At 39.0% G+C, this 25,094-nt stretch overlaps 2 protein-coding genes and 1 pseudogene across 2 annotated transcripts; all 3 read right to left on the bottom strand.

Moving 5' to 3' along the window:
• Positions 1–312: 312 nt before the first annotated feature.
• On the bottom strand, positions 313–5,309 carry LOC101290932 (disease resistance protein RPM1-like). The gene is made up of 3 exons (XM_004293632.1): positions 5,141–5,309; positions 624–3,422; positions 313–480 (listed from the first exon to the last, which is right to left on the bottom strand). Exon 2 carries the CDS (start codon positions 3,388–3,390, stop codon positions 643–645), a length of 2,748 nt encoding a protein of 915 aa, XP_004293680.1. The 5' UTR covers positions 3,391–3,422; positions 5,141–5,309; the 3' UTR covers positions 313–480; positions 624–642.
• A 3,054-nt stretch (positions 5,310–8,363) lies between these two features.
• On the bottom strand, positions 8,364–11,129 carry LOC101314836 (disease resistance protein RPM1-like). Its single transcript, XM_004295408.1, has one exon. It carries the CDS (start codon positions 11,127–11,129, stop codon positions 8,364–8,366), a length of 2,766 nt encoding a protein of 921 aa, XP_004295456.1.
• Positions 11,130–20,405: 9,276 nt separating this feature from the next.
• On the bottom strand, positions 20,406–23,163 carry LOC101314550 (annotated as a pseudogene).
• Between the last annotated feature and the right edge of the window lie 1,931 nt (positions 23,164–25,094).

The following is a 25,094-nucleotide window of genomic DNA, read 5'->3' as shown; positions in this document are numbered from 1 at the left end:
TCCTAAATGTACAATCAAGTGAATCAACGTACAACTTCATTCTCAGAGTTTAACTTGTACTCCATTACAAGTTAGTAACAAACAGCTTTATCTCGGGCTCTATTATATCAGTCACTGCCTGCTTGCTTCAGTATATAGTAAATAAGTAGATTACGAAAACTGCATCCAAATGTAATTCATGAATAAATTGTAGGTACAGAAATGATTTTCAAAGTGCTCGATATAGAAACATTTTATTACAATGCAAACTGCTACAGTGGCATGCATCCAATCCAACATTATTACATGCCAATGCACACAATGAATAATGAGTACAACATGAGAAATAGAGTCACTGTGTTTATTTCAAATTTTGAAAACATGAAGAGGCAAATGATAAACCGAGATCAATCCTTGCATCTTTCCACACGTACAGAAAAGAATTCTTCATCAAACTTCGTCAAATCTTCTTCAATATTTTCTTCTCAGACTCGAATGATTCTGCAAAAATTATAACATGAGAAAAACCAATATTTGGTAAGTCTTTATTTCATTGCATATATCATGTGGCTATCTAGGAATACAAAACTGGAATGATAAAAGGTTAAAAGGTTAATTGTACGCATAAGAAACCATCTCCGTACCTTTCGGGAGAAAGAAATTCTAGGACAAGTTTTCGTAGAACCACTCGGATGACTGTTGGAAAACATGTCTGATCTTAGGGATGTGTTGTACATTTTTGCGATCCGCACCTCCTTTCCGAATGGAGTTTATAATTTCTGTTGGAACAGTCCTCAGGTTCAAGAGTTGCAGATTAGAAAGGTTTTCAAGGCCCAGTGGTACTGCCTTCAATTCCATGCAGCTGCCAACATGTAAGTCCCGGAGATTAGGCATGGCCCCTTTTTCCATAGCTATCTTTTTCAACGAGCCAAAATCACTCAACACCAATGTCACCAGCTTTACAAAACCTCTGCGGAAACACAACTCTTCCCCAACATATGCATTACTAAGATCAAGCTTCGTCAGATTGGGAAGTGCTTCAATGTGAGGTAGTACATCGTCTTCAAGTCTAGACCAATGCAGCTGCAGAAATGTGAGGCTATGCAGGGAAGAAAACCAAGGTACTACTTTTTGCAGTCTACCTGTCAAATAAAGCTTTTGAAGGTGCGGAAGAGGTGGACATTCTGCCTTCACAGGAAGAAATTCCTCTTCATTACTTGCCTGGAGTGCTAGAGCTTGAAGCAGAGTCAGCTTCTTAATTGAGACCCAAAGGTCAATCTCATCTGTTTCTTTCAAATTTGATATGCCGATGGTCGTAAGTTGAGTCAGGTTCCCAATTAATCTGATAGTGTCCCCGTCTGATTCAATAGTTATTAAACATTGCAATTTCTGCAACTGGCAAATATTTGATGGCGCTTTTGTCCCAACCTCGTATTCAAAGACCTGAAAATTTCCGGTCTGGCGATACATAATGAGATGGCGCAGGTTGAGCAATTTTGCAATTCCTTGTGGAAGTGACTCTATCTTGGTATTCCTGATGTTCAGAAATTGAAGGTTGCGGAGACGCCCTATGGACTCTGGAAGTTCTTTGATTAGAGAGCAGCCCCGCAGGCTTAAATATCTCAAGTTGAACAAGTAAACAACTGCATCTGGGAGTTTATCAATTTGGACATCCTCCAAGTCTAGAGTTCTCAGCAATTTGAATCGAGAAAGCAGTTCATTTGAGGACATGTAAGTTGCAAAGACAAGAAGAGAACGAATGTTTGACATACCCGGCCCTGATTTAATTCCTCCTCCGTCACTCGTTGTGTGAATTGACAAGCGACGGGTTGTGATCTCTTCCATTACTTGTCTTCCATCATATACAAGTCCAAATTTTTCTTTTTCGGATATCGACAGAGCAAGCTCTCGTAGAAGATCATGCATCTTAACTTTTTTCGGCCTTCCTTCTCCATTTCTCATAGCAACTTGTAGCATGCTACGGAAGCAGAGTTCCAGAAGATAGCCACCCGCAACCTCTTCTGGCGTGACCCCGTTTGCATGTTCAACAAATCCTTCAGCTATCCACAGCTTAATCAACCTTTTTCGTTGAATCAAATAATCTTCTGGTAAGAGGGAACAATAAAGGAAACAATGCTTCAACTGGGATGGCAAATCATTGTAACTAAGCAACAACAAGGTTTTGACAGGGCCAAGCAATGAGTTGTTATTTAGATGCCAATTTATACTTTTCAAGACTCTGTGCCATTCATCTGGTGACTTCTTTGAAGACATAACACCGCCTAAAGCCACGATAGCCAGAGGAAGGCCTTCACACTTCTCCACCAGTTCCCAAGCTAATGACTTGAGCTCGGATGGACAAGCTTTGTTATCATTAGATGAGAATGCTTTCTGGCTGAAGAGCTCCCAAGCCTCATACCTTTTCAGGGGTTGAATATGGTGAACATGGCCTTTTACTCCGAAATAAGATGCTATGTCTTCTTTTCGGGTTGTCAGTATGATTCGACTTCCAAGTCCTTTATCATGAAGTGCTATCCTTACTTCTTTCCAGACTTCGATATTCCACACATCATCTAGAACAATCAAATACCGTTTGGACTCCAAGTAGTTAACAAGTACATCTCGTAAATCTGTGCGGTTCATGGCATTCAAGTCTGGAATATCTTCCTTCTTTGATTTGTGGAGTTCCTTGATTAGACTTCGAAACAAGTCTTCAGTAACATAAGTTTCAGAAACGGTAATCCATGCATAACAATGGAAATGTCTCTGTACCCTTTCATTGTTGAAGGTCTTGGCAGCTAGAGTTGTCTTCCCAGAACCCCCCATGCCAACCACAGATATTACAGTTTGGTGTTGCTCTTCATCCATCAGCCATCCCATTAGTATTTGCTTCTTGCCTTCAATCCCAACCAGTTCCTCTTCCGTAATGGAGAACGAATACTCCGCTTGGTTCAGCCCCGGTTTCTGACTATCTTCAGATGTAGTCGCTCCTCCTGTAAGGCCAACACCGTACCTTTGATTCCTCTCTGGAATATCTTTAATCATTTGAGTAATTTTCTGCAACTTCTTTGCAATTTTATGCCTGAACCAAAGATTACTTGGAGCTCGAATGGTTTTGTGCAGGCCTCTTGAAAGTCGACCCCCACTTTGCTTCTGCTCATACATGTGATACAAGAATTCATCGATGATATCTTCAACATCATGGGCTAAGTCTCTGATTCTACCAACCCACAACTGCTCTCCTTCAGTTTTTGGTTTGTTGGCCTCCGCATCCTTTAGGAAAGCTTTCATGCTTAGAAACTCCTCCTTAATCTTATATACTTCATCACGGACACCGGCTATAGCTGTTCCTTCGTTCTCCAGAATCGTCACAAGTTTTCCAATTAAGAGGTCCGTTACAGACGAGGCCATACAATAGCCTTAAATCAGTATATATACTCGATCTATCTGTAAAGAAGAGTGTTAGAATTAATGTCTTATTTCTTTACTATCTTGTTAAGTTATATGGTCAAAGACTTCTATATTATATAGTTCTTTAACCCTTGTTTATGTGCCCTGTGGCTGAGAAACATCTAAACCCTAAACATCTAGCCTTATCTAGTTTAGTTTGTTTCAGTAGCATTTCAAGTCTTAGGAATGGACATTTACTACCGGATTTGGAGTTGATTGACCTAGATCCGGGTCCGGATTCGTAACAGAAATTTTGGATCCGGATCCAACCCGTTACCTGCCGGATCATTGATAACTCGATCCAAATCCGGATCTGACGGGCTAACGGATACCCGATCCGTTAATCTGATCCGTTTATAATTTTCAAATTGCAAATAATAATTTCTTAATTTTATCATTAATTTTTTATAAAACACTAATGAAATATTATAACAAAATAAAAGTTTACATCAAAAGTTGAATTACATAGCCAAAATAGTCTTTAACAATAAACTAATATAATCAAAATACCAGACCTCCAATGTTTTTAGCAAAGAGCATAAAAAAATATAGGCATAAGTAACCTTCAATTTTATCAAATCATACTTTAGACGCAATTCAGACGTTTAGGTTATCCAAATAATTATTATATTATTTAATATTTATCAATAATATTATATTTATAAAAATATTATTTAATTATTTTAAAACGGATCTGGGTCTTTAATTAACGGATTAGATCAACCTCGATCCATTTAATAAACAGGTTAATGGATCTGGGTCATAAATGGATCAACTAGGGCTGGGCGCGGGTCGAGCCCGGATTATTTTTTTCAGGGCCCGGGCCCGGGCCGGTTGTAGTGTGACGGGCCGGGTTTAGTCATCAAAATATCAAGGCCCGGGTAAAACCCGGCCCGGGTGTGTTAATTACAGGGCCCGGGTAAAGCCCGAACCGGTATCATCTGGACTGAGCCCACCCGGGTTTTTGGGCCCAACTCTTCTTTTTGGCTGGTAATGAAAGCAAGATCCGGTTTATTTACAGGTCTACTGAGGAGTCGATCCACTCGATCGATGGTTTAGGGTTATCTACTTATGTTCCAGTGTCATTGTACCTATTCTATAAGTTTAGGACCACTTACGAAAGCCAATTAGATAATGACACCTAAGGTCCCGGGTTTCCGGGCTTTTTTTGTTTAAAGATTTGAAGGCCTGGGCCTGGCCCGGACAGAACAAAGCCCGGCCTGTTTATCACATAACAACACACGAGCCCGGAAAAACGCCCGGCCGGGCCCGTCGGTCCGGTCCGGGTTTTTTTTCTTCTTCAGGCTTTTTGCCCAGCCCTAGGATCAACGGGTCAAATTTTCGATCTAAACCCGTTTAAAAACCACGAATCCGGAGTGATTCTAATTCAAAATCCAGTCCATTTACAGGTCTACTTAGGAATATAAGCCTAAGCATATGTTGTTCTGTGTGTGTTGAAATAGAAATCTTTTAGAAGAGCTACATCGTCTGCTCTCTGTTCATCTCAATATCTTTCTAGCTTTCTCATCTACATCGTTTCTTCGGTATATGTTTGGAGAGTTGTTGTAGGTACAGAGAAGAAGGTCTGATTCCAATAGAGAGAAGGTTCAAGTATTTCCAAAACTAAACTGAGTAAGTAATAAGTAATCCAAAAAGCTAGACTGAACTGTTACTGAAATAATGCAATAATGATAGATGTAGAACGACGTACCAAGTGTTGATGGATCTGAGAGCTCACTGCAGAACTGCAATGATGATCTGGGGCAAATCCATGAAGTCAAGAACTCAAGAACAAGACATGGTCACTGTCTTTGTTGAAATGAAAGTGCTAGTGCAGATCTACTTGATCAAGACATCTATCATTGATCAGTCTCCTTCCCCTGTCCAAGCATCAAGTAGATCTTGATATTTCCAAAACGAAACCAGTGATGATAATAACTTAACAAGTATTTCAGAAAAAACTAAACTGATATTGAAATAATACAATTTGTAAAGAAATGATAGATGTAGAACAACGTACCAACTATTTTTTTTTTTTTTTTTTTGTATCAAGAACAACGTACCAACTAGTGTTGATGGATCTTTTTGATAAGATCTGACCGTTCTGTTCATATCAATGAAGAACTGGATTCTGACATCAACAAAGGAATCCTTAACTTCTAATTTGCTAAGCATTATTTAGGTCCGCCCCTAAACCCGTCCCACCATTATTATTAAGGCATAGAGCCACAGACTAAGTATGATTAATTAATTATGGACTTTTAAGTAATGGCTTAATGATGCTGGCACGTGACTCTTTTGCTACCCCCGATGCTGGCACGTGACTCTTTTGCTACCTCCTATGCAGCCACTGCCAAGGCAGCCATTGCCTACATATGTTACCAAAAATCAACAACAAGAACAACACTATTAGGTGCAATTTGTGTGTTGTGTTGTTCTACTGAAGAAATTCCAAAATAAATTCCAATTGCAGAGGATGATTTCCAAAAGTGCTCGATATGGTTACCGAATTTTTATTACAATGTAAACCGGTAAAGTGGCATTCAATCCAACATTATTACATGCCAATGTACACAAACAATATTTCACCAAGTACAACATCAGAAACAGTCGTGTTTTACTCATCAAACCGCATACAGAAAGGATAACTTGAGATCACCTTACATCTTCCCACACGTAAAGATCAAAAGATTCTTCAACAAATGACGTCAAATCTTCTTCAATATATACTTCTTCGACTTGATTGATTCTGCAAAAAGTATAACAAGAGAATAAAAAAACAATATCTGGTAAATCTTTCTTTTATGGAATTTAATTGGACAGATTCAGTTTCCATTGTTGTGTACTCTTTCTTGTCTAATATGAGGTTAACTGTATGCATAAGCAACCATTTGCGTACCTCTCAGGAGAAAGAAATACTAGGACAAGTTTTCGTAGACCCACTCTGATGACTGTGGGAAAACATGTCTGATGTCACTTATGTGTTTTACTTTAGAGCGATCCGCACCTCCTTTCCGAATGGGGTTTATGATTTCTGTTGGAACATTTCTCAGTCCCAAGGTTTGTAGATTAGAAAGGTATTCAAGGCCGAGTGGCACTGTCTTCAATTTCATGCAGCCTTCAACCCATAAGTACTGGAGATCAGGCATCACCCCTTTCTCTATAGTAATCTTTTTCAACGAGGCAAAATTCATCAACTGCAATGTCACCAGCTTTACAAAGCCTCTGCAGAAATACAACTCTCCCCCAACGTGTGTACTATTAAGAGCAAGCTTTGTCAGATTGGGCAGTGCTTCAATTTGAGGTAGTAAATCCTGCTCAAGCCTTGACCAATTTAGATACAAAGTTGTGAGGCTATGCAGTGAAGAAAACCAAGGTGTTACGTTTGGCAGTAGTCTGCCAGTAAAACCAAGCCGTCGAAGGTGTGGAAGAGGCGGACATTGTGCATTCACCGGAAGAATTTATTCTTCATTACTTGCCATTAACTCCAGAGAGTGAAGCAGAGTCAACCTTTTGAGTGAAAACCAAAGGTCCTATCCCATCTCTTTCTTTCAAATTCGATATGCCGATAAGTCAGAAATCCAAAAGTACTTCATATTTCACCCTTGACCACGCCGCCGTCATCATCAATACGTTCCTCTTTTCCAGTTGAAACAGGATCTTTGGTCGCCACCTTCAAGGAAAGACGATGGCCAGACACCGGCATGAACCAGCCTTTTGCCAAACCTGATCCATACCAAGTTTTCACGTTCTCAACCACCGCAACCAACCTCCACTGCAATCGACGCCATTGAGTCATCTTAATCGGGGTCTTGGCACCAAGGCTTGAGAAACCATTGCTTCTCTGAGTCCTAGCCACGGTGAATCCTCCAATTCTTGATCTGATGAGCTTGAAGCCCACCGCCGTTGGTACGGAACCATTGTTTCGATTCTGGGTGCTCCAGAATACTCGCTTGCAGAACATTAAGAAAAGGCCGAGAGATCTCGGCTTGGCATAGGCGATGAGTGCCGCACTGGAAGACCCTTCAGTACAAACCACGTAACTGTCCCCCAAGTCCCAAAAGCCAACGTATCGGAACAGGCATTGAGAAATGAGTAATCGAATCGGCTCCCAACCTTGCCTCACAAGCTGAATAAACTTCTCCGGCCACCAATCAAGCACCAGATTCGACATGTAGGCATTCCAAGTTGCAAGGTTCCTGTCAGACATTTCATCAAGCACTTCCCCTGCACCGTCTCTAAGACCAGTTTTGGTGCAAAGACTGAACCAAAGCTGCGGCAATAAGTGGTGGTGCTACTGTCACTGTAAATCCAAGGAAATGCTGCTGAAATCTTACACTGCCGAGGAGAGGCCAAGGATCACAGCAAAACTACCCGCCTTGAGGGACATCCCACAGCTTCATGCCTCGGGGAGCTGCCGGCTTTGGGTGCCATTTCCATGCAATGCAACCATAGCCTATGTATGTTATCAGAGGGAAAAGAAAGCACAAACCACTAGGTGCAGAAAATGATTCGCAAAATGGTCGATGATTAACATATACAAAATGCTCAAGTGGCATTCAATCCAACGTTATTACATGCCAATGCGCACAAATAATAATAAGTACAACATCAGAAACAGAACCACTGTATTTATTTCTATTTTATTTTATTTTTAAACGAGGAAAATGATATACCGAGATCCATCCTTGCATCTTTCCACACGTACATAAGGGATTCCTCATCAAATTGGGTTAAATCTCCAATATATACTTGTCTTGATCGATTCTGCAAAAGGTACAACAAGAGAGAAAACAAATGCATGGTAAATCTTTCTTTCATTGCACAATATACGCAGGCACGGAACACTAACACATTTAGTTTTCAATGCTGTGTACCATGTCTTGTATAATATGATAAAAGGCTAAATATATACCTTGTGGGAGAAAATAATACTAGGCCAAGTTTTCGTAGACCAGCTTGGATGACTGCCGGAAATAATGTCTGATCTCAGGGATGTGTTGTACCTTAGAACGATCCGCACCTCCTTTCCGAATGGGATTAATAATTTCTGTTGGAACAATTGTCAGGCCCAAAATTTGTAGATTAGAAAGGTTCTCAACGCCCAGTGGAACTGATTTCAATCCCATGCAGTTTTGAAGCGCAAGGAACCGGAGATTAGGCATGGCCCCTTTTTCTATAGTTATCTTTTTCAACGAGGCAAAATTCAACAACTCCAACATCTCCAGCTTTACAAAGCCTCTGCGGCGGAAACACAACTGTTGCCCAACATATGCATTACTAAGGGTGAGATTTGTTAGACTGGGCAGTGCTTCAATGTGAGGTAGCAAATCCTGTTCAAGCCTTGACCAATGCAGCTGCAGAGTTGTGAGGCTATGCAGTGAAGAAAACCAAGGTAATACTACGTTTTGCAGTCTGCCACTCAAAAGAAGCTTTCGAAGGTGCGGGAGAGGTGGACATTTTGCTTTCACCGGAAGAATTTCCTCTTCATTACATGCCAGTAACTCCAGATTTTGAAGCAGAGTCAACTTGTTGATTGAGACCCAAAGTTCAGTCTCATCTTTTTCTTTCACATTCGATATACCCGTGCTCATAAGTTGAGTCAGGCTGCCGATAAGTCTAATAGTGTCCTTCTCTGATTCAATAGTCATTAGACATTGCAATTTCTGCAACTTACAAATATTTGATGGCGCTTTTGTCCCACTCAAAAATTGGAAGTCCAGAAACTGTCCAGTGTAGCGATACATAATTAGATGGCGCAGGTTGAGCAACTTTGTGATTCCTTGTGGAAGTGCCTCTATCTTAGTATCCCTGATGTTCAGAAATTGAAGGTTGTGTAGACACCCTATGGCCTCTGGAAGTTCTTTGATTAGAGAGCCCCTTAAATTTAAATATCTCAAGTTGAAGAAGTAAACAACTGCATCCGGCAGCTTATCAATCTGGACACCCTCCAAGTCTAGACTCCTCAACAATTTGAATCTAGAAAGCAGTGCATTTGAGAAACACAATGAGGACATGTTGCTGGAAAATACAAGAAGAGAACGAATCTTTGACATACCCGGGCAGGATTTAGTTTCTCCTTCATTACTCGTCATTTGAATTGACAAGCGACGGCTTGAGATGTCTTCCATTACTTCTCTCTTGTCGTGTACGTGACCAAACTTTTCCTTTTCGGATGTGGACAAAGCAAGCTCTCGCATAAGATCATGCATCTTAACTTGTCTCGGCCTTCCTGTTTCATTTCTCTCGACAACTTGTAACATGCTACGGAAGCAGAGTTCCAAAAGATAGCCATCTGCAACTTCTTCTGGTGTGACCCCTTTCGCATGCTCAACAAATCCTTCAGCTATCCACAATCTAATAAGCCTTTTTCTTTGAACTAAATAATCCTCCGGAAAAAGAGAACAATAAAGGAAGCAATGCTTCAATTGAGATGGCAAATCATTGAAACTAAGCAACAGGAGGCTTTTCACAGGGTCAAGCAATAGATTGTTATTTAAATGCCAATTTAAACTCTTGCAGACTCTGTGCCATTGATCTGGTGACTTCTTTGAAGACATTAGGCCGCCTAAAGCCACGACAGCCAGAGGAAGGCCTTCACACTTTCCCACAAGTTCTCGAGCCAATAGGCCAAGCTCGGGTGGACAAGCTTTGTCATGATTAGTTGAGAATGCTTTCCTTCTGAAGAGTTCCCATGCATCAATCTTTTGGAGGGGTTGAATATGGTGAACATGGCTTTCAACTCCAAAAGAACTAGATGCTATGTCTTCTTTTCGGGTTGTAATTATGATTCGACTTCCAAGTCCTTTATCAAGAAGTGATGCCCTTACTTCTTTCCAGACTTTGACATCCCACATATCATCTAGAACAACCAAGTACCGTTTGGACTCTAAATAGTTAACCAGAGTATCTTGTAATTCTGTGCGGCTCATGGCATTCAAGTTTGCAGGAATATCTTCCTTCCTTGATTTGTGGAGTCCCTTGAATAAACTTCGTAACAAGTCTGCAACAACATAAATTTGAGAAACTGTAATCCACGCATAACAGTTGAAATGTCTCTTTACCCTTTCGTTGGTGTAGGTCTTGGCAACCAGAGTTGTCTTTCCAGATCCTCCCATCCCAACCACGGATATCACGGTCTGGTGTTGCTCTTCATCCATTAGCCATCCCATTAGAATCTGCTTCTTGTCTTCAATCCCCACAAGTTCGTCTTCTGTAATGAGAAAGGAAGACTCCACTTGGTTCTGCACCCATTTGTAAGTATCTTCAGTAGTACTTGTTCCTCTGGCAATTCCAAAACCATATCTTTGATTCCTCTCAGGAATGGCTTTGATTGTCTCAGTGATTTTCTGCAACTTCTTTGCAATTTTGCGCCTAAACCAGAGGCTATTTGGAGCATAAATGGTTTTGTATAGACCCCTGGAAATCCGACCCCCACTTTGCTTCTCATACATGTGATACATGAACTCATCAATGATATCTTCAACGTCATAGGCCAAGTCTCTGATGCTTGCAACCCACACTTTCTGTCCTTCTGTTTGTGCTTTTTCGGCCTCCGCGTCCTCAAGGAAAGCTTTCATGCTTAGAAGCTCCAGCTTAATGTTATCAACTTCATCACGAACACTGGCTATGGTGGTTCCTTCGTTTTGAATAATTGTCACTAGTTTTCCAATCAAGAGGTTTGTTGCAGATAAGGCCATATCGGCCTTCTGTCGATCGGTATGTTTGATATTCTGTAAAAAAGAGAGAATGTTCAAGTAGTATTTCCAAAAATAGACCAAGTATGATTATAAGTTTTTATACTGAAAGTTGAAACACATAGATGCAGAAGTACATACAAATTATTAATGGATCTTTTTGATAAGATCTGACAGCTCATAGAAGAACTGCAGTAATCCATTTCAGTTCCATGAACTCGATTCTGTCAGCAACAAATCTCTGGAAAACAACCAAGCTAGACTTTGGCTGTTTGTTGGAATTGCTCAAGTCGCATCCAATTTGCTATATATCAAGTCTCTTCTAATTTCTAATTGCTCTCACTTATTCAGCATTCTCCACCTTGCCAGCTATCAACGTGGCCAGTTTGAATCAAGTATGACTTTGGATTTTTTAAACGATTATATATGTTTGCATTTGATAAGTTAGAACAGATATCCTTCAGAGCAGTTTGACATTTTATACTTGGTGAGACTTTTCCAATATTCTTGATTGCTTTCTTGCTAATTGCTACTTAGCACGTCTGGAATGTTCTTCCCACAATAGTAGTTTACATGCACAATCCTGGATTACTGTTCAGTTATCCTAAGCTTGTTAAATATGTTAAATGCAGCTTTGTTTTCAGAACTGCAAGGGCCTGTAGACAGAAACTAGCAAAGACCAAGAAACGTACTGATTAAGGCTTGGTCAATGTGCTTCAGGTATAGAATGCTTCAATCTCAAATGACATCACATCATTCAGATTACTGCAACAAAAACAAAGCTGCATTATCATCTATTATCCAAAATCAAACTCAAATTTCATTATCCATTAGGCGCACTTTGTGAGTTCGATCTGTTTTCTCCTCAACATGCCCAAATAAATTGCGAGTACAGAAAATGATTTGTGAAGTGCTCGATACGGATTTTCTATCTGTACGTATTACAATTCATACTGTTATAGTGGCATTCAATACAACATAACAACATGCCAATGCACACAAAGGATAATAAGTACAACATCAGAAACAGTACTGTGTATTATTCAATTTGAAAAAAAATAAGGAGGCAATTGATAAATAAAAAAATAAAAAATAATCCCTGCATCTCCACCCACGTATAGAAGGGGTCATTTATCAAATTGGAATACATTAGTCCTCAGACTTGATCAATTCTGCAAAAGGGGTAACAAGACAAAAGCAATATCGTAAATTATTCTTTCCTTGCAAATATTTCTTGTATAATATTAATATGATAAAGGTTGTGCTAATTTGAAAAATGCAGGTAAGTTTTCAATTATCAGAAAAATAAGAAGATGCAAGTACCTTTCACGACAAGTTTTCGTGAACCCGACGCACAGATTGTTCCATAACATGTACGATGTCAGGAATGTGTTGTACCTTAGAGGCGGATCTACAGCATAAGGGACTGGGACTCAAGTCCCACCCAAACTTTTGGAGGAAAAAAAAATTCTTACATGTATTTTATAATGTTGTTGTAATCTTTTAGGCTAGGTCCCACCCAACTGACCCAAAAGTCTCAGTAAATCTTAGGTTATTAGTAAATGTATAAATCTTGGGCTGACGTCCAAGCCTAAGTGACCATCTTTTAATCCTTTTATGTCCCTTTTTTTCAACAAAAAGAAAAAATAGTCTTCAAAACGTATTTTTGTCTTTCTTCTTGTCGTCTTCTCCTCCCACTGCACAAACAGTTTGTTGCGCAACAACCTGAATCAGCGAGTTCTATGTGATTGTATGGTCCTCCACATTAAGAAGAAATATGCTGATTCTATTAGTAATGACTTTGTGATAAACAACTTCGAACGTTCAGGTACTCGTAGTTAGTTGAGTATAAACTTGTTTTCAAGGGATAAGGTTCACTCCGTCCCCTCTTATCTAGGTGTATCATTCTTTTTAATTTATAATATTCATGTCACAACGTCGATTATTATTATTAAGAAGAAGTTCTATGTGATTGTATGGTCCTCCATATTAAGAAGAAATATGCTGATTCTATTAGTAATGACTTTGTGATAAACAACTTCGAACGTTTAGGTACTCGTAGGGTTAGATTTAGTTAGTTGAGTATAAACTTGTTTTCGAGGGATAAGGTTCACTCCGTTCCCTCTTGTCTAGGTGTATCATTCTTTTTAATCTATAATATTCATGTCACAGCGTCGATTATTATTATTATTATTATTATTTTTTATGGTGGAAAGTCAAGTCCCACCTTGTTTCAATTCCTGAATCCGCCCCTGCTTAGAGCGATCCACACCGTCTTTCCGAATAGGCTGAATAACTTCAACGGGAACAACTGCCAAGCCCAAGGTTTGTAGAGTATGAAGGTATTCGAGTCCCAGTGGCACTGTCCTCAGTTCCATGCAGTGTTCAACCCACAAGTACTGGAGATTAGGCATGGCCCCTTTTTCTATAATTATCTTCTTCAACGAGGCAAAATTGAACAACTGCAATGACACCAGCTTTGCAAAGCCTCTGCGCAAACACAACTCTTCTCCAACATATGCATTACAAAGATAAAGACATGTAAGAGAGGGAAGTGCTTCAATTTGAGGAAGTAAATCCTCTTCAAGTCGAGACCAATGCAGATACAGAGTTCTGATGCTGTGCAGTGAAGAAAACCAAGGTATTACATTTTGCAATCTGCCAATCAAACAAAGCTTTTCAAAGTACGGAAGAGGCGGACACTGTGCTTTCACCGGAAGAATTTCCTCCTCATTACTTGCCATTAATCCCATAGATCGAACCAGAGTCAACTTCTCAAATGAGTCCCAAAGGTCTCTCTCATCTCTTTTTTTCACATTTAATATGGCGATGCTTGCCAACAAGATCGAGTGATGGCCCTCCACAGATGGGTAATTTTGCTCCACAAATCGTCGATTCGTATCCGCCGTGCCGAGTACGAATTTTTCTATATACTACAGCAGGAAGTGATTATAACTGTTCATTCAGCTGCTGAATGATCGGTTTTGCCCCCGGTTCACGTTTTATTACAGTTGTGCTATTAATGAGCAGGCAATACCCGTTTCACCCCTGTTTTCTATGAATTCACATTTTTGTCCCTGTTTTATGACATGCAGGGTTACGTGTTTTTTTTCTGTGGCGTGGCAGCTCCCTTGGCTTCCACGGAGGCCTTGCTTTTGGTTCTCGGGCGCAAATATAGATGGTCAGACGAAATCTTGGTCTTCATTAGTCTCGGTCTCTCTCTCTCTCCCTCTCTCCCTCCATCTCTTCCCATCTGTCTCTCTCGATGTTTTTGTGTTGCTCTACTGTTGTAGTTATCTATGCTTATTGATTTTTTCGATCTGAGACCGACTACGGTGCGAGTGGTTTTTGGGTCGGTTTGGTTTTGATTTTTGGGTGTTCGGTTTGTGTAGGGGACACTGTTAAGGACGGGTTTGGTGCAAATATGGTGTTTTTGTTGAATCTCGGTTGGTGGGCGCTTCATCAAATCAGGAAATTCTATTGCATGCAGTTTCTGGGTTATGAAACCAAACCTGGGTTGTCGATTCTTGGTAAGATCGGTTGGTTTTGTGCATATGTTTGCAAGGTTTTGGTTGTTGATTTGGTATTCTGTTTGCAGGTGCAGAGGTTCAAGATCGTGTTCGGTTGATGGATTTAGATCTTGCATGTAGTAATTCTACCACGGTTGCGGTGTGAGTTGCTCTTGATTTCGATCTGTGTTCAGGTCTTCCATGCATCATTTGATTTGGATTTATTTATCTGATTGTTTTTTCCTGTGGTTGTCAGGTCTGGGTTCCCTTTTGTGTTGTTTGCGTTGCATGTTGGTTTTGTTTGATTGGTTAATGGTTGATGGTGAGGTGCTGTTTTTTGGATTATCAAAATATAACAGATGAAGTTTGTTCTTGGCTTGCTTTTGTTATATAACAGATTGGTTCTGTGAGTGTTTTGCATGGAGGTGTGATTGTAGAGTTAGATGTGAGGTGATTGAAAGCTTTGATTGGCTATATGTTTTTTTTTTCTGCCTGTTTGGGTTGTTCAATGGTTGTATGTTGTTACAAATGTTTGCAATGAGCTATCATGGAATGCTATGAGTAAAAAGATGTATAGTTGGAGGTAAAAGTGATGTACATGTCAATGGTGATGCAAGAATGTGTTGAGAGATCAATGCTACTTCAAGTGGATTTCAGTTTGGAACTTTTCTGTGTATTTTGAAGTGTTGCTTTGGTTGTAGTAATGGATAATAGCATTATTTATAATATACTGAGATAGCAAAGGACATTTTTATGTGAAATGTTAGTATCACTGGTGTTAAGGGTATAATAGGTATTAGGTCAGATGTGGTTATTTTGAGATAGTATAAAAGCATTCTCTCTATAATAGTCTATCCAAGTCTGTAAATGAACAAAGTCTTTCTAGTTTCTCTGATTTCTTCTTGCCTTCTTCTCTCTTCATTTTGATACAATAGCTCAACTTTCATGGCATCAGAGCCTTGGTTTTGATCTTGGACATTTATCTCTTGCTTCCGCTTTCCCTAGCCTCTTAGTTTTATTTTTAGTTTTCATTTTTCCCAAATCAAAACCCTAACCCAGAGTTTTCCAATTTTCGATTCCCGACAATGCGCCGCCATTCCAGTCGTGCTCGTTGAAGCCCAGTCCTCCTTCATCATCGGTAATCGGTATTGGAGCCCAAGCTGCTTGTGTTTCTTGAAGCCGCCACATATACTTGCTTTGTTGATTCAGATAAGTTTGTCATCTTTCGTAGATTTGGAAAGTTTGGAAATTCGATCGAGATTATTGATATTTGTGAATTCGAAGCCTTGGATTTGTGTTTCAAGTATCCTGCTATTCTTTTTAGTGCAAGATTCATGGTGATTCATTGGAATTAAAGAAGTTTGAAACTCTAGATTTTGCTAAGAAATTGATCGATATATTTTCATTCTGCGAGCTGATAGAAGTACAGTTTGGGATTATCAAGCAGTGTAAATTTGTGAACCATTTGTGAAATTCCTATAGAAATTTGACAATATGTTTTGATAGTTTGACAATTTGGGATAACGTTTCTCAACTCTGAAGTTGTTGGGGATAATTGAAGCATATCTTTTTGATGAGTAATTGAAGATCTGTTGCTAGATGTTTAGTTGTTTTCCAAAAGTTGATTTTTGGTAAAGAAGTATTTGTAGTTGATGGAAGAGTAATTGTACATGTTGGCTAAAAGAAGCTACTGTGAGAATGTAATATTTCTCTATTTGGTTCTAGTGAAGAAGTAACTGCTTGTACTGGCATTCGGTATGTCTCTTGTTTGATATGAACCATTTGAGTTCAGTTGGAATTTGTTAACAAAGACATAGAAGACTTTGAGACTACTTTGAACAATTGCTCTTTCTTATCAGTTTTGTGAAAAGATTTCAGTTGCTTTCATATTATAGTTACTCCAGGTTTTGGGGTATTTCGTTGGATATTTAAGAAATGAATTCTCGTTTTCTCTGGTTTTGTATATTGAAGGAATCATAGTTTCAGCCTTTGGAACGATGCATCAGAACAATCAGCTACAGCTTTCTATACTCTCCAACTTCAGCAATATAGTCACAATTTGCTTGGATAACACCAATTATGTATCTTGGAGATTTATGATGGAATCAATGTTGATAGGGTGTGATTTAATGGGATATATTGATGGGTCTGTACCTTGTCCTCCTCAATACAAGACCACAACAGAGGCTGGTATTACTGAGCTTACAGAAGAGTATAAGGAATGGAGGAAAAATGACTGATTTGATTACTTTACTTGCTGCTACTTTGTCATCTAATGCTCTTTCATTCATTGTTGGGAGTAGATCATCAAAAGAAGTATGACTTTTGCTTGAGGAGAGATATGGTAAACTTCCGAAATACAAAGCTTATGAGCTCAAGATCTCTATGCGGCAAATTCAGAAAGGTAATGATAGTATTGATAAGTATATGGAACGGTTTAAAACTATAAGGGATCGACTTTCTGTGGCTGGAGTTTTTATTTCTGATGAAGACATAACATACTTAGTTCTTCATGGGTTGCCCTCTGAATATGCTACCATGAAAACTATTATAAGAATGAAAACACTGAGTTCCTCTGTTTCAATGGCGGAATTAAGATCTTTTTTATTGATTGCTGAATATGAGATTGAACAAACTGTGAAGTCCATTCTTGAGAGGTCAAAGACTGAGATGGTGGCACATGGTGATAGTTTCAGAAGTGAAAATTTTGTAGTACAAGGAACTCAATTTGGTGGTGCTGGTCTCCCAAAAGGCATGTATGATGCATCTGGTTATTCATATTCTAGCTCCACTGCTCAGGCTGGTCATGCACCTTCTTCTTCTGCTATGAATGGAAATGCATATAGACCTCCAGCTAGTTCCGGTTCTCAAAATGGCTATATTCCTACATCTACAACAATGGCTGCCAACACAGGATTTGTGAACTCTTCCATTGTGCCTCATTTTGATATTAATTCTACATTGCAACCCCTTCGCCATCATCAATTGGTTACTCAAATGGGAGTATCTTCTCATGCAAACTTCATGTCTCAGGCTGCTAGCTATGTTAAGGCATTCAATACAATGGACAATAATGGTTCTCTCTCACCCTCCACTAATTCTGAGCCACGAATGCAAAGCAATGAGCCACTCTTTTAGTCCTTCTTCGTCAGGTTTTATGTCTCTTCACCCTCACACTAATGGTATCTCTCCAGCAAATGGGAGTTTCTTTAGCCAGAAAAATCGATCTAGTATTCTTGTGTGCAATTTTTTGTGGCAAACGAGGACATTGTGCGTACCGTTGTGGTAATAGGAAATCTCAGCCTCTAAACTTTCCATCAAGTTCATTCATTGAGTGTCAAATTTGCAAGAGGAAAGGGCATTATGCTAAAAGCTGTTACTACATACAACCTCAAGTTATGGCTAATTCATTCTCTTCTCCACCAAGTCTATGGAACTCCTTATCATATGTAAATACTTATCAGTATTTGCCTCTCATTCTTCCAGGTTAAAATACTTGGTCTACAATCTTCATCACAGTGCCTCATTTCCTTCTTGGTTACATATGATGTTACTGCTGCAAACACATGTTTGAGGGGGGATGTTAAGGGTATAATAGGCATTAGGCCAGATGTGGTTATTTTAAGATAGTATAGAAGCATTATATCTGTAATAGTCTATCCAAGTCTGTAAATGAACAAAGTCTTTCTAGTTTCTCTGATTTCTTCTTGCCTTCTTCTTTCTTCATTCTGATACAATAGCTCAACTTTCAATCATTGAGATAATTGAGAGTTTCTGATTTGTCGATGGGCGAAAGCAAAATCTGAATGTGCAAAACTGAAAGGGCAGCAAAGATAAAGGGCAATATTACGCATGTGATGCTGAGTGAATATGCAACTTATCTGAAATTCAGTTTTTTGATGGAGTACGGGCTTCTAAAATATTGTAGATCAGTGTACTTCTATTTTTGTTTTTGGAAGTTTACTTGGCTTCAAATAGTCACTTGAATGCAGTGAGTACATTATAAGGCTTTTTCGAAACTGGATAATCAATCTGACATGAAGTTTTGTGTTTTATGCATGCCTATGCAACATCAATAAATGCTTCTGGAACGTCATTTTATTTTTAATGAAATTTGCCTTTGCCTATCCATGGTTACAAGAGCAAAAACAGCGTCACGGTTTCAGTAAAAAAGGAGGCCTTATGTGTAAGCATTTGTGATTGATCATGTTACGAGTCTCAATAGATCATTGACTAATAATACATTGATGTTTGATTCAGAAACTAATAGCCCACTTCCATTACTCTGCAGTTACCATCAACAGATAAAGGTGATGGATATATTTAATACTATGGCGCACTGATAAAGTTGGCAAACTATTGAGGGAGTGAAAACTGACCTTCAGAAGAATAGTTCATAGTCGGAAAAAGAAAAATGAATCAATGTAGAAAAACCCGATCACCAATGTTGTACTAATGAGCTGCTGCAGTTTGGGGATTATCTTAAATTAAATCAGTTCGGTTTTGAGGTTGAACAATATTGAGGGCAAATTAAATTTAGAGTTCCATTGTTGTTCTGGCAGTAGTGTGACATGGTTTCTACTTCTATTAAATGTTAAGTCGGCAGACATTGGATTCTGCTTAATTTACGGCATTTGGTTTAAATGTTAATTAAACTTTGATTTAAACTAAAACAATTGCGGTAATTATTATCCGTCATTGCAAACCGTAGCAACGCGCGGGCATCATCTAGTTCAGATCTATTTGGCTAAGACGGCATGCAGTTTCTGAGAACGTAATCGACGATTTGTGGGTGACTGGGTGAATCAGATGCAATGAATCGAAGGCAAAGTGACGGTGCGAACCAAGGCGGCGACGCGGAGGGGTTTGGTTTTTCTTTTTTTTCTTCTCTTTGACGGTGTTATTTTTTATGTTAGTGCCATATAACAGCTGATCAAATCAATGACTGAGATTGAATAATGAGTGCATAGAAGAACTTTTGAGCGCCTTCTGTTTATTAGTAAACTACAGTTACTAGCTACTGGGTTTTCACTATGAAATCGAGCTCTGAATTTTTGGGACCTCGGGTAAGCTTCTTTCATATAAGTGATATAACTACCTCCCCCATAACCCCATTGGAGGACTTGATTAAAACCTTCGTCGAGCAAAGTCCTCGAAGAGAAACACCAGAACAACAGCAACAAGAAGAAGCACAGCAGCAGCAACATGCAAATAAATTGCAAGTCGTAGAAAATGATTTGCAAAGTGCTCCATATGGATACTTTTTTTTTTGGTAAAGAGCGGCAAGGCCCTGAACAACCCAGCAGAAACATTGGTCCAAATACAGAAATTAGCTAAGACATCTCAGCTCAAAACAGAGAGATTCAGCTCCCAATCTTTCTTTATTACAATGCAACAGCTAAAGTAACATTCAATGAAACATTATTACATGACAATGCACACAAACAATAATCAGAAACAGAGTCACTGTGTTTATCACAAACTTTAAAGAAGCAAATGATAAACCAAGATCGATCCTTGAATCTTCGCACACGTACAGAAAGGATTCTTCATCAAACTGCGTCAAATCATCATGAATATAAACTCCTCAGACTTGATCGATTCTGCAAAAGGTATGACAAGAGAAAAAGAACAAATATTTGGTAAATCTTTGTTTCATTGCAATTACGTGGACTAGCCTGAACACTAAATTGGACAGAGATTGCTGTATACTATAACAAAGGTTAAATGTATGTATATGAACTCAATTACCTTGCAGAAGAAAGAATTATTAGGCCAAGTTTTCGTAGACCCACTGCTCGGATGATTGTTGGAAAACATGTCTGATCTCTTGGATGTGTCGTACATTTTTGCGATCTGCACCTCCTTTCCGAATCGGGTTTATAATTTCCATGGGAACATCTTCCAGGACCAAAGTTTGTAGATTTGAAAGGTATTCGAGACCCAGCGGCACTGCCTTCAATTCCATGCAGCTGTCAACCAATAAGTGCCTGAGATTAAGCATGGTCCCTTTTTCAATAGTTATCTTCTTCAACGAGCAAAAATTCCTTAACAGCAATGACACCAGCTTTACAAAACCTCTGCGGAAACACAACTCTTCCCCAACATATGCATTTATAAGATAAAGCTTTGTCAGATTGGGCAGTTCTTCAATGTGAGGTAGTACATCGTCTTCAAGTCTAGACCAATGCAGCTGCAGAAATGTGAGGCTATGCAGGGAAGAAAACCAAGGTACTACCTTTTGCAGTCTGCCTGTCAAATAAAGCTTTTGAAGGTGCGGAAGAGGTAGACATTCTGCCTTCACAGGAAGAATTTCCTCTTCATTACTTGCCTGGAGTGCTAGAGCTTGAAGCAGAGTCAGCTTCTTAATTGAGACCCAAAGGTCAATCTCATCTGTTTCTTTCAAATTTGATATGCCCATGGTCGTAAGTTGAGTCAGGTTGCCGATTAGTCTGATAGTGTCCCCGTCTGATTCAATAGTTATTAAACATTGCAATTTCTGCAACTGGCAAATATTTGATGGCGCTTTTGTCCCAACCTCGTATTCAAAGACCTGAAAATTTCCGGTCTGGCGATACATAATGAGATGGCGCAGGTTGAGCAACTTTGTAATACCTTGTGGGAGTGACTCTATCTTGGTATTCATGATGTTCAGAAATTGAAGGTTGCGGAGACGCCCTATGGACTCTGGAAGTTCTTTTATTAGAGAGCAGCCCCGCAGGTTTAAATATCTCAAGTTGAACAAGTAAACAATTGCATCTGGCAGTTTATCAATTTGGACATCCTCCAAGTCTAGAGTCCTCAGCAATTTGAATCGAGAAAGCAGTTCATTTGAGGACATGTAAGTTACAAAGACAAGAAGAGAACGAATTTTTGACATACCCGGGCCTGATTTAATTTCTCCTCCGTCACTTGTTGTGTGAATTGACAAGCGACGGGTTGTGATCTCTTCCATTGCTTGTCTTCCATCATATACAAGTCCAAATTTTTCTTTTTCGGATATCGACAGAGCAAGCTCTCGTAGAAGATCATGCATCTTAACTTTTTTCGGCCTTCCTTCTCCATTTCTCATAGCAACTTGTAGCATGCTACGGAAGCAGAGTTCCAGAAGATAGCCACCTGCAACCTCTTCTGGCGTGACCCCGTTTGCATGTTCAACAAATCCTTCAGCTATCCACAGCTTAATCAACCTTTTTCGTTGAATCAAATAATCTTCTGGTAAGAGGGAACAATAAAGGAAACAGTGCTTCAACTGGGATGGCAAATCATTGTAACTAAGCAAAACAAGGTTTTGACAGGGCCAAGCAATGAGTTGTTATTTAGATGCCAATTTATACTTTTCAAGACCCTGTGCCATTCATCTGGTGACTTCTTTGAAGACATAACACCGCCTAAAGCCACGATAGCCAGAGGAAGGCCTTCACACTTCTCCACCAGTTCCCAAGCTAATGACTGGAGCTCAGATGGACAAGCTTTGTTATGATTAGATGAGAATGCTTTCTGGCTGAAGAGCTCCCAAGCCTCATACATTTTCAGGGGTTGAATATGGTGAACATGGCCTTTTACTCCGAAATAAGATGCTATGTCTTCTCTTCGGGTTGTCAGTATGATTCGACTTCCAAGTCCTTTATCATGAAGTGCTATCCTTACTTCTTTCCAGACTTCGATATTCCACACATCATCTAGAACAATCAAGTACCGTTTGGACTCCAAGTAGTTAACAAGTATATCTCGTAAATCTGTGCGGTTCATGGCATTCAAGTCTAGAGGAATATCTTCCTTCGTTGATTTGTGGAGTTCCTTGATTAGACTTCGAAACAAGTCTTCAGTAACATAAGTTTCAGAAACGGTAATCCACGCATAACAATTGAAATGTCTCTGTACCCCTTCATTGTTGAAGGTCTTGGCAGCTAGAGTTGTCTTCCCAGAACCTCCCATGCCAACCACAGATATTACAGTTTGGTGTTGCTCTTCATCGATCAGCCATCCCATTAGTATCTGCTTCTTGCCTTCAATCCCAACCAGTTCCTCTTCCATAATGGAGAACGAATACTCCGCTTGGTTCTGCCCCGGTTTCTGACTATCTTCAAATGTAGTCGCTCCTCCTGTAAGGCCAACACCGTACCTTTTTTTCCTCTCTGGAATGTCATGAATCATTTGAGTAATGTTCTGCAACTTCTTTGCAATTTTATGCCTGAACCAAAGATTACTTGGAGCTCGAATGGTTTTGTGTAGCCCCCTTGAAAGTCGACCCCCACTTTGCTTCTGCCCATACATGTGATACAAGAATTCATCGATGATATCTTCAACATCATGGGCTAAGTCTCTGATTCTACCAACCCACAATTGCTCTCCTTCAGTTTTTGGTTTGTTGGCCTCCGCATCCTAGCCTTTAGGAAAGCTTTCATGCTTAGAAACTCGTCCTTAATCTTATCAACTTCATCACGGACACCGGCTATAGCTGTTCCTTCGTTCTCTAGAATCGTCACAAGTTTTCCAATTAAGAGGTCCGTTACAGACGAGGCCATCCAATAGCCTTAATTCAGTATATATGCTCGATCTATCTGTAAAGAAGAGTGCTGAGCATCTCCAGCAGCATTGATAAATTAAAAAAAATTAGAGATTTATCAATTTTTAAATGAATCTTTGCTCTAGCAGTATACTTAAAAAGTTGATAAATTTAGAAATTGATAGAGAAAATTGATAAATTTATCAATCTTTGGGAGACAATTAACTAAAACTTAGCTAATGTATACAATTTAGCAATACTGCTGGAGAAAAAGTTCAAAAATTGCTGTTGTAAATCTAAATGTTGACAAATTTAGTAATAAATTTAACTTTATTGCTGGATATGCTAATTAATGTTGAGCATCTCTAGTAGTATTGCTAAAATAGAAATTTATCAATTTTTGAGGTAAATTAATGTTCTAGCAGAATGCATAAATCATTGCTAAATTAGATAATTGCTAAATAAAATTGACAAATTTGTTAATTTTTCATGCATAACTAAAGCAATAGCTAAATCGTCTCTCTCCTTTCTTGCCCACGTGTCATTTTACCATTAGTTAAAATATAATAAATAACAACTACTGATAAAACAACATTGTTAAATCGATATGGGTGTTGTTAAATGAACCCAGTAAATTTCTTAATGTACCCAACAATACAAATTGTGGTATTTATTTCCAATATTACCCCTCAACCATTTATGGTTTTCTATTTTATTATCACCAAGAAATTTAGAAAAAAGAAATAAATAACTGCAATTCCCCATGAATGCAGACGTCTTTCACCCCTTCCATCGTTATTTCATTTCTTCCTTCTTATTTTGCTTCTTTTCTCTCAAGTTTGTTTCTTTCTCTAATCTCAGGGATGATGGAGGATATCAAGATGAAACCTAAAAATTATTTGGAACCAGCAACAAGTTGGATTGGTGTAGTTCCATCTCGACTAGCTCGATCTACTTCATAAAATATCATATTGATTAATACTTAAGGGGAATGAATCAATATATATATTATATATAGGACAACGAATCAGTAAGGGATTTGTTGAAATCTAAGAAACTTTCAGTATTTAGCCTAACGAACCAATTCCAGACTTCCAGCCAAAAACCAAACTTGAACATCGATCTACGGTATGGGACCTTTGAGAAGATCAAAAAAGGTTCTCCCCCAGGTGAGAGCAGCAATCAATATGAGAGATGAAATAATTTTTGTATCAACCAATCTCTCTGCTTTCTGTTTTAAGGAATAATGGTCTTCCTTGCCCTCCTTAATTCGAGATCGGATGCATTCTTTCCTTATGGCTTTTAGTTGGCTGTAGTGTTTTTTTTAGCTCTGTTCTTCAGTTTCTTTAGTTTCCTGGTTTTGTTTATGTTGTACTAGCTGCCTTTTGGCTTTAATGAAATTTATTTCCAGATCAAAAAAAATGGTTCAATGGAATAGAAGTGAACCAATGAGAAAACAAAAAATCTAAGGGAAGAACGAGTTTTGACGGAGAATATTTTTCTCTCTTTTTCTTTTTGTTCTTTCTTAATTTATGTAAAATAAGGGGTAAAATCGGAAGGTTTGGAATAAACATTGTGTTGCTGGGTATATTTAGCAGCACCCAATCGATATTTCTTTACTTTCTTGTTAAGCTTTTTCTTTATCTTTTTTTTTTTTTTTTTTCCTTGAGTGAGATTCTAGTGAAGTTATATGGTCAAAGACTTTTGTATTATATAGTTCTTTGACCTTTGTTTATGAGTTTTGTCGAAAATTATTACATGCACTAGTCGTGCAGCTACACTAGTGATCTCCACTGTCCGTTTTGACACGTGGATAAGTTTGTAGATATAGGCGTTAGTTGGCCATTTGGCCTCTGTTACTAGGCGAGTTGGGGTCTCGCAGAAAGGAGAGAGAAAATCATCCATGCCTCCTCTCATATATCCTCAAACGTAAACACTAAACATACACAG

This window comes from Fragaria vesca, linkage group LG3, assembly GCF_000184155.1.
Source record: "Fragaria vesca subsp. vesca linkage group LG3, FraVesHawaii_1.0, whole genome shotgun sequence".
NCBI classification, from domain to species: domain Eukaryota; kingdom Viridiplantae; phylum Streptophyta; class Magnoliopsida; order Rosales; family Rosaceae; genus Fragaria; species Fragaria vesca.
This window is presented reverse-complemented; position numbering and strand designations above follow the sequence as displayed.